The 13576-nt window shown below is 48.1% G+C and overlaps 1 protein-coding gene across 1 annotated transcript; it reads right to left on the bottom strand.

Annotated features, from left to right (window-relative positions):
* Positions 1–4342: 4342 nt before the first annotated feature.
* NEU3 (neuraminidase 3) lies at positions 4343–6762 on the bottom strand. Its single transcript, XM_028725829.2, has 2 exons — positions 6323–6762; positions 4343–5360 (listed from the first exon to the last, which is right to left on the bottom strand). Exons 1-2 carry the CDS (start codon positions 6521–6523, stop codon positions 4377–4379), a joined length of 1185 nt encoding a protein of 394 aa, XP_028581662.2. The 5' UTR covers positions 6524–6762; the 3' UTR covers positions 4343–4376.
* Between the last annotated feature and the right edge of the window lie 6814 nt (positions 6763–13576).

Genomic DNA, 13576 nt, shown 5'->3' with positions numbered 1-13576 from the left:
ACAGGAGTGCCTGGCGTGCTCTGGTCCATGGGGTCATGAAGAGGCGGACATGACTAAATGACTAAACAACAACAACAACATTTTACCGAGAGACACAGCTTTCACAGAATTGTAAAGAAACCCAATAGTCCAACCCCCTGCAATGAAGGAAGGTCAACACATGGTCTCCCATCCTATTTGAAACCACGCCAGATTCTGCTTATCTCTGCAAATGTGCTACAGTTTTATTGCTGCATCACTAGGAGGCTTGAATAATGGCGGGGGTGGGGGGGATATTTCTGTGCAGCCATATAATAAAATACGAGTGTGGTGTAATAATACATAAAACACAATTTACCAAGAAAAGAAGAAGACCATTGTTAAGGTAATGGGTTAAGCAAAGTACAAAATAAACACCTGCAAAGGTCTGTTAGCATTTTAAAAAAGAATTTGAAGAGAATGTCAAAACCAGGGATGCCTGCAAAATCTCTTTCTTATACAGTGTGACTGGTGGCACTCTATATATTTTTTTAATCCATATGAAAATAATCCATCTGAAGGCAGCCCTGTTCAGGGAAGTTTTTAATATGTGACATTTTAGTGTATTTTTCATCTTTGTTGGAAGCCGCCCAGAGTGGCTGGGGAAACCCAGCCAGATGGGCGGGGTACAAATAATAAATTATTATTATTATTATTATTATTATTATTATTATTATTATTATACCTGTTTAAATCCATATCCAGATTCATAGTTCAGTTAAAAATACAGACTGTATTCAATTCTCTGCCATCCCTACTCAAGATGTCTGTCACCCCATTTGGTGAAGCAAGACGGCCGTGTTAGATACTGTTTGTTTGAAATCTTGACGTTGGGCAGCTGAACAATGCAATAAAACAAGGGATGCCCACAAAAATGAGTTTTTATTTAGCCTGCCTGTTCCTGCAGGCTTTGGGGCGGGGCACAAACCTCATGGTGTTTTGCCCTCCTCCTTTCCCAGAGAAGAAACCAGTTTTTCTCCTAACCCAGGGGTCTGCAATCTTTAAGACAAAAAGAGCCACTTGGACCTGTTTCCGAAGAAAAAAAACTGGGAGCCGCAAAACCATTGCGACATAGAAAATTAATCAGGGCCCCAGTGTACCATAAATCATAATCAGTGCCTGATGTAAATAATAATTAATAATGAGGGCCCAATGTCATCCTTGTCATTATAAAAATAACTTTTTTGTCACTTTTTTATTATTTCTTTGTTTGACCCCTCAAAATTACTCCTCCTCATAGAAATAAACGTTAAATTAACAAGTTACCTTTTGTGTGTGTGTGTGTGTGTTCTTCACTCCCCTTCAAAACAGTGACCAGTGTACATGCCCCCTTTCAATGCAGTGACCAGCGTACATGCCCCTTACAATGTAGTGACCAGCATACATGCCCCTTACAATGTAGTAGTGACCACCTTACATGCCCCTTACAATGTAGCGGGCGGGCGGGTGGGCGGGCAGGTGACGTCGGGACGGTGCGTGACTAACGCACGCACCGCCCCCATGCGACGTCACAGCCAGTACAGCGCCCGCCACAGTGGGGAGTGTCGGGGCGCACAATGCGCCTCCTCCCCTCGCTAGTATCCACCCCGGAGCCACGGCAAAGGTGTAAAAGAGCCACATGCGGCTCCGGAGGCGCGGGTTGCAGACCCCTGTCCTAACCGGAAGCGTGAAAAGGATTTTTAGATTCATCACATGGCGTTGGGCCATACAGTGTGCGTTCCGCGTGCTACAGTTTTTGATGTATGCAAAAACCCCTCCAGAAAAAAAGAAGGAAGCAGAAAACGGAACTGACAGCAGATCATTTTATTTAAACACATTCCCTGTAGGCTATTGTTCGTTAACAGCTTCCGCTTTTATTTCCCACATGCTCACAGTGCAATGTCCTGGGATTTGGCTGGCGTTGGTGCCAGAAACTTGGGCAATACAGCTGGACCAAGCAAAGGCATAGATGGTGGGCAACAGGGAATGTGCCACTGCTTTAGGAAAACAAGCCAACTTCATAAACAACGTTTTGAAGTTTGGTTGTTTCAGTAAACCACAGTTAAGGCCAACCACAGTTTCTCGAGGTTCAGACATAACACAGGAAACAAGAGACAAATGGAAACTTCAACTTCCAATCTCCTCCTTATGGCTGCACCAGGGAGGGAAGAAGGTTGCTGAGAAGGCTTGTTCAAATTTGGCTGAGCTATAATTTTAGCACAATAAGACCTTACTGTGAAATGGACAAAGGCACCCAAGGAAAACAGACCACGCTGACAGCACTGCTGGCTTAAAAAGCAAAGATAGCTCTTGGCTAGGGTTGCCATATTTCCAAAAGTAGAAACCAGGACAGCACCGAAATTGGGGTTTGTTTAAAAATAGCTCAGCAAAGTTGCTTGCAGCCCTATCTTAGCATCCTCTTTGAGGGAAGCCATGACAGTTAAAACTGGTATAAACCCGATATACATTTGTAGCATTTGACACATAATACTTTTCCAGCCAAGCCGAGTTCATCCAACATTACAGAAGCACAGCAGATTGCAAGCGTTTTGGCACAAGAGTTCAAAACTGAGTATAAAGATTTTGGCACAAAGGTCTGGCTTAGGCTCCAACATTTAGTCCTGTGCGGGGCCAGAAGGTTCAGAATTCAATCGCCGGCGTCTCTAGATGAGGCTGAGAGAGAGAACTTTGCCTCAAACACTGAAGAGTCACTGACATTCAGTGTAGACAATAAACATCAACAACAATAATAATAATTTATATATACCCCGCCTATCTGGCTGAGTTTCCCCAGCCACTCTGGGCAGCTCCCAACAGAATATTAAAAACACGATAAAATATCAAACATTAAAAACTTCCCCAAACAGGGCTGCCTTCAGATGTCTTCTAAAAGTCGGATAGTTGTTTATTTCCTTGACATCTGGTGGGAGGGCGTTCCACAGGGCGGGTGCCACCACCGAGAAGGCCCTCTGCCTGGTTCCCTGTAACCTCACTTCTCGCAATGAGGGAACCGCCAGAAGGCTCTCAGAGCTGGACCTCAGTGTCCGGGCAGAACGATGGGGGTGGAGACGCTCCTTCAGGTCTACTGGGCCGAGGCTAACTAGGCCAATGGTCTGACTCTGTGCACAAAGTACTATTCCGTTCTCGTCCCAGTCTTTCCAACACCCTTGGGACTCTCCTCAAGTCCTTGAAGAATGGCAGGGTGTGTAAAAAGATGGTCCAGGTATGAAATTGTCTGGTACCCAAAAGTTTTCCAGCTCTCTGTATATCAGGAGTGGGGAACCGCTTGAAGAATATGCCTATATAGTGTGTGTACACACACAGAGTATAAAAATATTGTTAAATAAAAATGAATTTAAAACCCCTCCTTTGGCAATGATGGAGACGTGGTGCTAAAGGTGTCTGCATCAGCAGAGATCATATCACCAAAACCCAGACTTTCTTCTGATGAAGGAGCCTCAGGGAAAGTAGAGAATGCATCTGCCAAAATGTTAAGTGAATGAAACCACACCTTTCCACACTATATGGAAGCACCAAGCATCTGAATGGAGCAGGTGGTTTTCTGTGCACTTTCTAATGAGGTAAGTTTGGAGGACCTGATTGTTGTTCACTAGAAACAGCGACCATTTCCGAAGACCTCAGTTTTGTAAGCCCATGACTTTACCAAGATGTGCACAAGAGTAGAACAGCCTTCCCCAACCTCGGCCCTCCAGATGTTTTTGGCCTACAACTCCCATGATCCCTAGCTAGCAGGACCAGTGGTCAGGGATGATGGGAACTGTAGTCTCAAAACTTCTGGAGGGCCGCGGTTGAGGAAGCCTGGAGTGCTGTCCTTGGGTGAAAAGGATGGTGTCCAACACACTTGTTCCTTTAGTGTAATAAATAATAATAATGATAATGATAATAATATATTATTTATACCCCAACCATCTGGCTGGCTTTCCCCAGCCACTCTGGCAGGGTCCCAACAGAACACTAAAAACAGAATAAAATTTCAAACATTAAAAACATGGAACAGGTGTGTTGGACGCTGCTCAAGTTTTGCTCAAACTTTGGGAGAGAGAGAGAGGGAGAGGGAGGAGAGAGGGAGGGAAGGAGAGGGAGGGGGAGAGGAGGGGAGGGGGAGAGAGAGGGAGGGAGGGAAGGGGAGAGGGAGGGAGGGGAGAGAGGGAGGGGGATAGAGGGAGGGGGAGAGGGAGGGAGGGGGAGAGGAGGGGAGAGGGAGGGAGGGGGAGAGGGAGGGAGGGAGGGAGGGGGAGAGAGAGGGAGGGAGGGAGGGGGAGAGGGAGGGAGGGAAGGAGAGATGGAGGGAGGGGGAGAGAGGGAGGGGGAGAGGGAGGGGAGGGAGGGAGAGGGAGGGGGAGAGAAGTGTCACAACATCATCCTTCCCTCACGTTCCTCAAAAGCTCATCACTGGTGAAGAGCTGGAAGGCGATTTCTTCAATGGGATGGTGCACCCCACACTCAAATAAGCACCCAAACACCAGTGTGTTCCCCCCTTCTTGGCACACAGCCAGGTCCGAGTAGCTACTGGGGCCTTTGTACAGCACCCAGGGAGGGCGCCAAGAGTCTTTTTCCAACGGGGACCTGTTCAGGTAGATGCCCAAATCTAAGCGCTTGTGGCAGTTTGTGGGGTGCGAGTACACCAGCCAGGACTTTGTGCTGCTGAACGAGGCCAGAGAGGAGCGAGAGCTGCCCTCCGGCTGAGGGAAGAAGCTCACCACGCTGCCCTGGCACCCACTGGGCGGCTCGCACAAGTCCTCCGACAGGTACCCTTCCTCAAAGTGTTCTCCGCCATCTGTGCTGAAAGCTTCGGCCCGGTATCTGTCCGGGCTGCGGGAGTTGCAGTACAGCACTTGGCTATCATCCCGGCGGGTCAGCTCCGCAACTTGGCACTCGGATGTGTTCAAGTGCATCAGGAGCTGTCCTCGGGCCCAACTCTGCCCGCCGTCATCGCTGTAGAACGCCAAGGAATGAGGTCTGGTCCAGCAGTTGAGCGCGTGCCCGAAACATCGCTTGTGGATGTAGTAGGCGTAAGCAGGGATCACCAGGCGCCCAGAACTCAGCTGCAGGCCGTGCCCAGGCCCAACTGCAAAGGTGGCCCAGTTCCTCAAATGTTTGCCAATCACCTGCTCCGTCAGGTCGGTCGTCTGGCTCCAGGTGCGGCCGCCATCTTGGCTGACGACGTAGCAGAGCCGGGCGGCGTTCCTCCCTGTGAAGATCTGGTGCCGTTCTGTCACGTGGGTCTCCACGCAGATGAAGAACAGGAAAACGCGTCCGCTCTTCCTCTCGAGAACGGGGCAAGGGTTCATGGTGCGATGGTCGGGCAACGTGGCTTCCATCAGAGACGTCTGAGGACCCCACTAGAAGGGAAGAAAGATGGAGTAGTTAGCCGGTGGCTCTCTCACTAGAGCCAGGTGATGTATCCCTATATCATCCAAAACCGGTTTGAAGTCTATAGCGTGATATCGGTTTAATAGCTTTTGCCCTGACAATATATCATGAATCATGATGTGTTTTAGGGCTGGATGGAAACCCTCAAAAACCGGTTTCCAGTCCATATCCTGATTTTGGTTTCATAATTTTTGACCTGGCAATATATTGCAAATCATGATGTGTGAGGGTGAGATGTTTAGCGGCAGCGGGGAGTTCGTGGAGGCAGAGGAAACAGAATCCATTTTCATGACGCAGGTATGTGAGCTGGCAATGTGTCATAGCATTTAAGCAAGAGGTGTTTACCAATGAAGCCATTCTGGAATTTTCTGGAATTCTGCCACAGTTCAAATGATTATTGGTACTAATATTGGTACTAATATTATTTCTATACATTTATTCATTTATTCTCTGTTAAATTTGCCACTTAAAACATTAATAAAAAAGAAGATGAGTTTAAAACAAACACCAGGTCATTGCCAGGTCAACTAACATTTCAGATTGAAAGGAGTCAGATAAGCTGTCCACAATGATTTCAAGACACTTCCTTGGGCGGTCAGTTCCAAGCCAATCCTCTTTCCTGGCAATACTTTTGTACCTGGAACCCAACTCAAATGCTACACAGAATGACAAATCAGGAAAAGCACAGTTACATTTCCTGCACCTGGTGTTACCTGGAACACCTTGTCACCAGGAACTTCACAGAGCACCATTAAACAGCTCACCTGGGCCACCTGCCACCCTGTTTTCACACTGGAGTTGGTTTGGCCACATATTGGTGGCCACATGAACTGCTGCGTGATGACAGCCTTACATTTTATGTATATAGGAAGAAAGAAGAGAATTATGGAATGAAATATGGCTAGGTTACGCTTTCTGCTCTTGGTGTTACCTGAACAGACATTCCTTCCTTTCTCCCTCGTCTCATCACCAGGAACTTGGCATTTTCGTCTCTGGGCGTTGAGCGCTCCTCAGCAAATGCCAGGAAAGTAGACTCAGACGGCAGGTAGAGGAGAGCTGGGATGCGGTAGGTGAGACCTTTTGGGCCTTCCTGGTGGAAAAGAACTGTCTTCCCTGAACCAACTTGGGCCATGTTTCCTGAGCGTGGTAGAAAAAGAGAGGTCAGAGGAACGGACAGTTTTTCCAATGGAGAGATGTAGAAAGTGGAATCCCCGCGAATCGGTATTGGGATTGCTGTTTTTTAATTTGTTCATAATTGACCTAGAGAAAGGAGTGAGCAGTGAGGTGGCCGTGTTTGCTGATGATACTAAATAGACAGTGCTAATCCAAAAAGAGATTGTGAAGAGCTCCAATAGGACCTCTCCATGCTCCGTGAATCGCGAACGCAATTCAACGCAAACAAGCGTAAAGCGATGCATGTTGAGGCAATACAAATAAAAATATTATTTCCACATATGCTCCCATGATGTCTGAACTAGTGGTAGGTGTAAGTAAAGGACCCCTGGATGGTTAAGTCCTGTCAATGGCGACTATGGGGTTGCGGCGCTCATCTCGCTTTCAGGCCAAGGGAGCCGGCGTTTGTCCACAGGCAGCTTTCCAGGTCATGTGCCCAGCAGGACTAAACCGCTTCTGGCATCACGGGACACCGTGACGGGAGCCAGAGCGCACGGAAACGCCATGTGCTGGTCCCGGGGGTAAGATACCGTGGGTGTAGCAGAGTCCACACAAAGAGGGGCGAGGTCCGAGGTGGAGAGCCGGGCGGGGAACAGGAACGCTGGAACAGGAGGCTGAGCAGGGAACAGGAACACCGGATGGTCGGGAACAGGAGGCCGAGCAGGGAACAGGAGTACCGGATAGTCAGGAACAGGAAGCCGAGCAGGGAACAGGAGTACCGGATAGTCAGGAACAGGAGGCCGAGCAGGGAACAGGAGTACCGGATAGTCAGGAACAGGAGGCCGAGCAGGGATCAGGAACACAGGAAGGTCCGAAGCCAACAACGACGTTGCTCCCGCAACCTGGGGCCGGGCTGACTGGGCTTTTATCCTCTTCTAAGGCCAGGGGCGGTCCCGGCCCCCAGGAGCCCCGCCTCCTCTGGCCTTAAGGCGAACACTCCTCCTGGGGGCAACCAGTTCCCTTCGCCTCTCTGCCCTAAGCCTCTGCAGATCAGGAGAGGCCGAAGGGTTACTGGGCCCTGGAGGAGGCTCACCTGTGGCCACTGAGTCGTCAAGCCCCTCTGGGGCCAGAAGGGCTTCACCTGGGGCCAGCTCCTGATGCACTGCCACAGGTGCAGGCTCTTCAGCATCTAGGCCTTGCCCCAGTTCAGCCGGCCCTGGAGGCGGGGACTCCTGTGCAGGCTGGGATTCCTCTGTTTCATCCTCCGAATCGGAATCCCAGGCCATCACACCCCATTTACCGTTGTGCCACAGCGGTACCTATTTATCTACTTGCGCTGGTGTGCTTTCAAACCACTGGGTTGGCAGGATTAAGAGTGTTAATTAAAAACACTTAAGAAGTGTTTTTAATTATCTTGGGGGTCCGCTAGGGGCGCATTGGAAGATGGCCGACAATACCACCTCTCCGACTCACACGAGGTAATTAAGAGGCTGATATTGGAGTATGCAGCCTCCCTTGTTACCCCAAGGGAATGGGGAACACTGCCTTGCCTGCGGTTGCCATAAATAACGCCCGCGTTCGAAAGAAGGGGGTGAAGGCACTAGGTGCACAGCACCCGTGTGGGACGGCGCTCCCTGATGCTGTCTCTGATCCCGCGGCCTGGTTGCAGGAGCTCAAAATAAACAATTAGAGAGAAGCAAATGCACAAATTTGGAGCGAATAATGGGAGTTTAGACTGCTAATTGAAGTGACCTCTGTGAAGTGGAGCAATCGGTTGGATTTAACAGGAAAACAACAAGAAGAAGATACATCAGAGGGTCGGTATGTCGGAACGGGACGGAATGGGGGGGGGGACTTTTCTTTTATCTTATGTGATTACCTAACAACCCTCCCCCCAAGAAGAACTGTTGCAATTACTGATTATAAGCGGGATGATTAAGAACTGTGTGGAAATGAAGTACTAATCAAAGAAATGGTTTGTGAAACATCGGGGAAGGAATGAAGAGCCTTCGGAATGACGCAGTCATAAAAAGAGACTTGTTTAATAAGCAGGACTGGCTACTGGGTTTATGATCGAGGGGGAGGAGACCATGGTATTGGAATGTTACGATAATGAAGCAATGCTGCTGCAAAGTCCTAGCTTGGAATGTAAACATGATGGGAATGTTGGAACTGCTGTGGGAACAAAGAGGCAGTCATTTCACAGTGTGCATCACCGGAATTACCTCAGAGTGTAATATGAGCTGTACAGGAAGTACAGGAGGAGTTAGTGAGTTGACTGCTGGAATTTGAAGAGTGCAGTCATGTTTTTTGTAACGCTGCAAAGACAGAAATAAAAGCATGTAAGTACGTTTTCTGTCTATCTCTTTCCCCTGCCTGGGGAGGCAGGAAAGAGGGGTGTGTTCTTCTCACGTTTGAGAAGAATCGCCGATCGAGACCTTGCCTGCGTCTGCTGGGGAATGCAGCCAGGGAGGTCAACAGGGAACTCAAGCCGGGTGCCTGGGACTGCTGCCAGCTTCTCATGAGAAGGGCTTGAATTTCCAACAAGTTTGACCTGGCAGAACCCCCTAAGAAGATTGAGGAGAGACTGACAGGCCTGCGAGGATTTAATGGGCAGACTTTAAGAATGTTTTGTTCGGAAGTGTGGAAATGGTGTCTGTCTGTTTGTATAAGGCTCTCGGAGGAACGGAAAATCCACACAGGATAAACAACGTCTGCTTTCAACCCGCTTGTGGAGTCTATCAGAGGTCACAAAGAAAGGAATATATGACAACAACAAGAAAAATGAGGAAAACAATAAAGAGAAGATTGGATAGAACTGTGAATACTATTTGGACAGAACTGGGAATATGAAAGCAGCAGCGAGAGAGATGTTTGGATCCCTTTCTGAGCTCGAAGCATGGGTACCCCCAACAAAAATTTAAAAATGTGGCTTTGTAATTTGGAACTAATGTGATTTGATTGGTTTGTTAATAAAAATTATATTAAAAAAAAGAAGAAGTGTTTTTAATTATCTTAAGTGTAAATCACCGAAGGGTAGTAGTCTACTTAATAAATTAACTGTGGCCATAAAGGAAAGTTAATTCCTCACGCAACACATAGTTCTAGCGAACTCCCTTCTGCAGCAAGTCAATGATGGCCACAAACTTGGATGGCTGAGGATTAATAATAATAATAATAATAATAATAATAATAATAATAATAATAATTTTTTATTTATACCCCGCCCTCCCCAGCCAAGGCCTGGCTCAGAGCGGCTTACAAGCAATAATAAAAACAAGATGAATGATTACAACTTAAAAACAAAAATAAAATACAACATTAAAATAATGGAACATTAAAATATTAAAATGTAGCCTCATCGCAGGAGGAGAAGGAAAAGAAAAAAGAAAGAGAGGGAGGGAATCAAATTGGCTCCAAGCCAAAGGCCAGGCGGAACAACTCTGTCTTATAGGCCCTGCAGAAAGAAATCAGATCCTGCAGGGCCCTGGCTCTGGTTGAAGCCAATCTAACTTCCTTAGGGCCCGGGACCTCTAGGGTATGGGGCATACCAGGAGAGGCGGTCCCGTAGGTACGAGGGTCCTAGGCCGTGAAGGGCTTTAAAGGTCAAAAGCAGCACCTTAAATCTGACCCTGTACTCCACCGGGAGCCAATGTAGCTGGAAAAGCACTGGGTGAATATGCTCCCATGGCAGGAACCCCGTGAGGAGCCTCGCTGCAGCATTCTGCACCTGCTGGAGTTTCTGGGTCAGCTTCAAGGGCAGCCCCGTGTAGAGCGAATTACAGTAGTCAAGCCTGGAGGTGACCGTCGCATGGATCACTGTGGTCAGGTCAGGGCGGGAAAGGTAAGGGACCAACTGCTTGATGCGGCGAAGGTGGAAAAATGTTGCCTTGGCTGTTGCTGCAACCTGCGCCTCCATGGAAAGGGAGTCATCAAGGATTACACCCAAACTCTTAACGGAAGGCAATGGCATTAATTGGGTCCCCGCAAGAGAAGGGAGTTGGTTTGGATTAGACAAATTCAAGGAGTAGGAGGCGGCTCTGAATGGCTTCTGTCCACAATGGCGAATGCTGTGTCTCCATGATCCCAAGCAGGAGGGACGGAGTGTTCTTGTGTTCGAATCCTGCGGGTTTCCTGAAGGCATCTGGTTGAGAAACTGGAGAACATGATTCTGTACCAGATGGAACATCGGCCAGCAGGCTCTTTTCAGGTTCTTGCGTAATTTAAACCAGTCTGGCTTGTCTCTGACACATACATTCCCCCGATGTTATTCCCTTCATGTGGCGACATCTTTTTCTCTGCAACTCCCTAGCTCTTGACCAGGTGTCTTCAGGTGTCCTCACTAACCTCCTTTTAAGCGCCTGAAAAAATACCTTTCTGTTTTGGCAGGCCCAGCTAGACACCTGTCTTGCTGACATTTCTCTTTGTTCTCAACGAATCCTTCGTGGGCATTTGCTTGCAGTTGGGTTTGTGGGTTTTAGCTGGATCATTTCACATGTGCTGCATGGAGAATGCTTGTTTCGATCAAGGGGTTTGTTGGGTTGTTTTGTTTTGTTTTTAGATAAACGAACAATGCATCTCCCCAATAAATTAAGTACCCCAAGCTGTTTGCCCCAGGAGGGAAAACAGGGAGGTATTCAGGAGGATGGAGTTTTTGCACTCAGGGCAAGTCACAATGGACATGTTTCAGCTCCACTATCTGAAGCAGTGATCCCTCTGAACACGGAGAATCGCAAGAGAGCAGGGCCAGATTTAGGTTTGATGAAGCCCTAAGCTCCTGAAGGCAATAGGGCCCTTTATATGTCCAGCTGTCCTTTGTCTACAACAAATGGTCGCTGTTTTTTGTGTTGAATATATGCTATATGGTGATTTATGGACCTAACAGGTATCTCAAGCCATTTGCACATGTTGCCTTGCAACCAGTCGATGCAGAATGTAGGCACCCTATATATAGAAAGGAGCAAACCAGTGATGTTTTAGGGAGCAGGCTAGCAGGCGGGGCCCATGACTTACATCATAGGAGCCTACACAACACAAAACACTGTTGCTGTATCTAGGTTTTATTTTATTTGGTTTTTTATCTTACATTTTGGAAATGTACATCCAGTGTTTTTTTTCCTTAAATTTTTTTGGGGGCCCCCAAGAGAGTGGGGCCCTAAGATATAGCTTGTTTAGCTTACACGTAAATCCGGCACGGTCTGTACACTTCTCCTGTGGGGCAAATGGCTGAATGGGGGAATGAGTTTAATCAGGAAAATGGCACAGAGGGAGGAGGATTAAACCCTTCCCTTACTGCAGTACTGCTCTGAATTTGGTAGCGCTGCCACCCAAATCTGAATGGTCCCGTGGATCTCCCAGTTTGCACCCTAAGAGTTCCTTGTTATCCAGAAGCTTGCTCTTTCTGCTGTTGGCTTGGTTTCTCTGCTGACAGCACCCTGTCTCCCAAGAACCCTTCAAAATAGTGTGTGTGCATCAGGTGAGATGGAGGAATAAATCATGACTGTCTAGGCACCCCACTAATCAGTGCCGCGCCACCCCATTCCGCTCCAGAGCCCCTCACGGGGTCGCTTCGCCACTTGGGGGGGCGCTTCTGGCACCCGCCGAGTCCCATGGCCGCAGGATTTCCCTGCCTGTGGTTTTTGAAAGGGTCTCCGCTGCGCCGTAGCGGATAGACCCGGTTTCTGCAGAGCTTCTCCCTCCGAGTTAGAAGGAGACCGCCATTGCCATTGGCGCCGCCTCCGGAAGTCTAAATCATGACTGTCTGGGCACCCCCCCTAGAGCCCTTTTATATTGTTAACAATAATTTCAACTGGTGTCCTGTTTTGCGGCTGTTTTATTGCTCCGGTGGCCACATCCTGCTCCAGAATGGATGGAGCGCAGGATATAAAAATATGTAATACAAAGAAGTACATTGAAAACAGTCACAGTGTAGAAACTCGTCCCAGGGTGGGTGCAAGGGTGGGGGCTACATATACAAAACTTGGTGGACCAGGGAACTGGACAGCAGGTTGATCTTTAAGAGCATACTGGTTTTCTGCATTTGGGGGAAGGGGGCTAAGAGGGGAGATTGTTTAATGCAGGGGTCAGCAAACTTTTTCAGCAGGGGGTCGGTCCACTGTCCCTCAGGCCTTGTGGGGGGCCAGACTATATTTTTTTTGGGGGGGAATGAACGAATTCCTGTGCCCCACAAATAACCCAGAGGTGCATTTTAAATAAAAGGACACATTCTACTCATGTAAAAACACGCTGATTCCCCGACCGTCCGTGGGCCAGATTTAGAAGGCGATTCGGCTGGATCCGGCCCCCGGGCCTTAGTTTGCCTACCCATGGTTTAATGGGACTGTTTGCAAGACACACAGAAAGGGGGAAGAAGAATCTATTGCAGCTTAATGGACCACATAGAAAGCGCTGCAAAGAAGGCTCTGGGATTTAGAGAAGGGGGCTTTGCTGTTACTCTGTGCTAGAGGAGTACTGCAGAGCATCTCAGATTTGAGGATGTGCAGAGGGGAAATCATTTCCTGCTGAAGATGCTGAAGAGGTATATTCTCTAAATGAGATTTTGACTGGGGTTCATTATCCCCCTAGTTTTATGGACTGGGCACGCCTTTCTTTTTGCTCTGAAAATATATATTTTTTAAAAAGAAACCATCCGACTCTAGAATGCTATGATTATCTCTAATTGCCCCTCCGGCAGAAAGGAGTATTCAGGGTAGGTTAGGACATTCTCTTTGAGAGAGAGAAATAATTAAAAACTAAATAAACCACCAGCCCCACCAGGGGGGGTTATGGACGCGTGGGCCTGTCCTGTGAAAAGCTATAGTCTTACATGCACAAATCCAGCCTCTGTACCTAAATGAATCAACAAAGGTCTTGGCATCCTGATAGCATCTTCACAGCACGGTCTCCCTCTCTCCCTCTCTCTCTCTCTCTCTCTCTCTCTCTCTCTCTCACACACACACACACACACACACACACACACAGGAATGAAGAAATAATTATGGGTCTGCACCCCTGCAGTCTGCCTCCCTCCCTTCTAACTCTTCCTCCGGCTCCGCGCATCTTTCTTTCTATC

The sequence above is a fragment of the Podarcis muralis genome, chromosome 4, assembly GCF_964188315.1.
Source record: "Podarcis muralis chromosome 4, rPodMur119.hap1.1, whole genome shotgun sequence".
In the NCBI taxonomy this organism is placed as follows: Eukaryota; Metazoa; Chordata; class Lepidosauria; order Squamata; family Lacertidae; genus Podarcis; species Podarcis muralis.
This window is presented reverse-complemented; position numbering and strand designations above follow the sequence as displayed.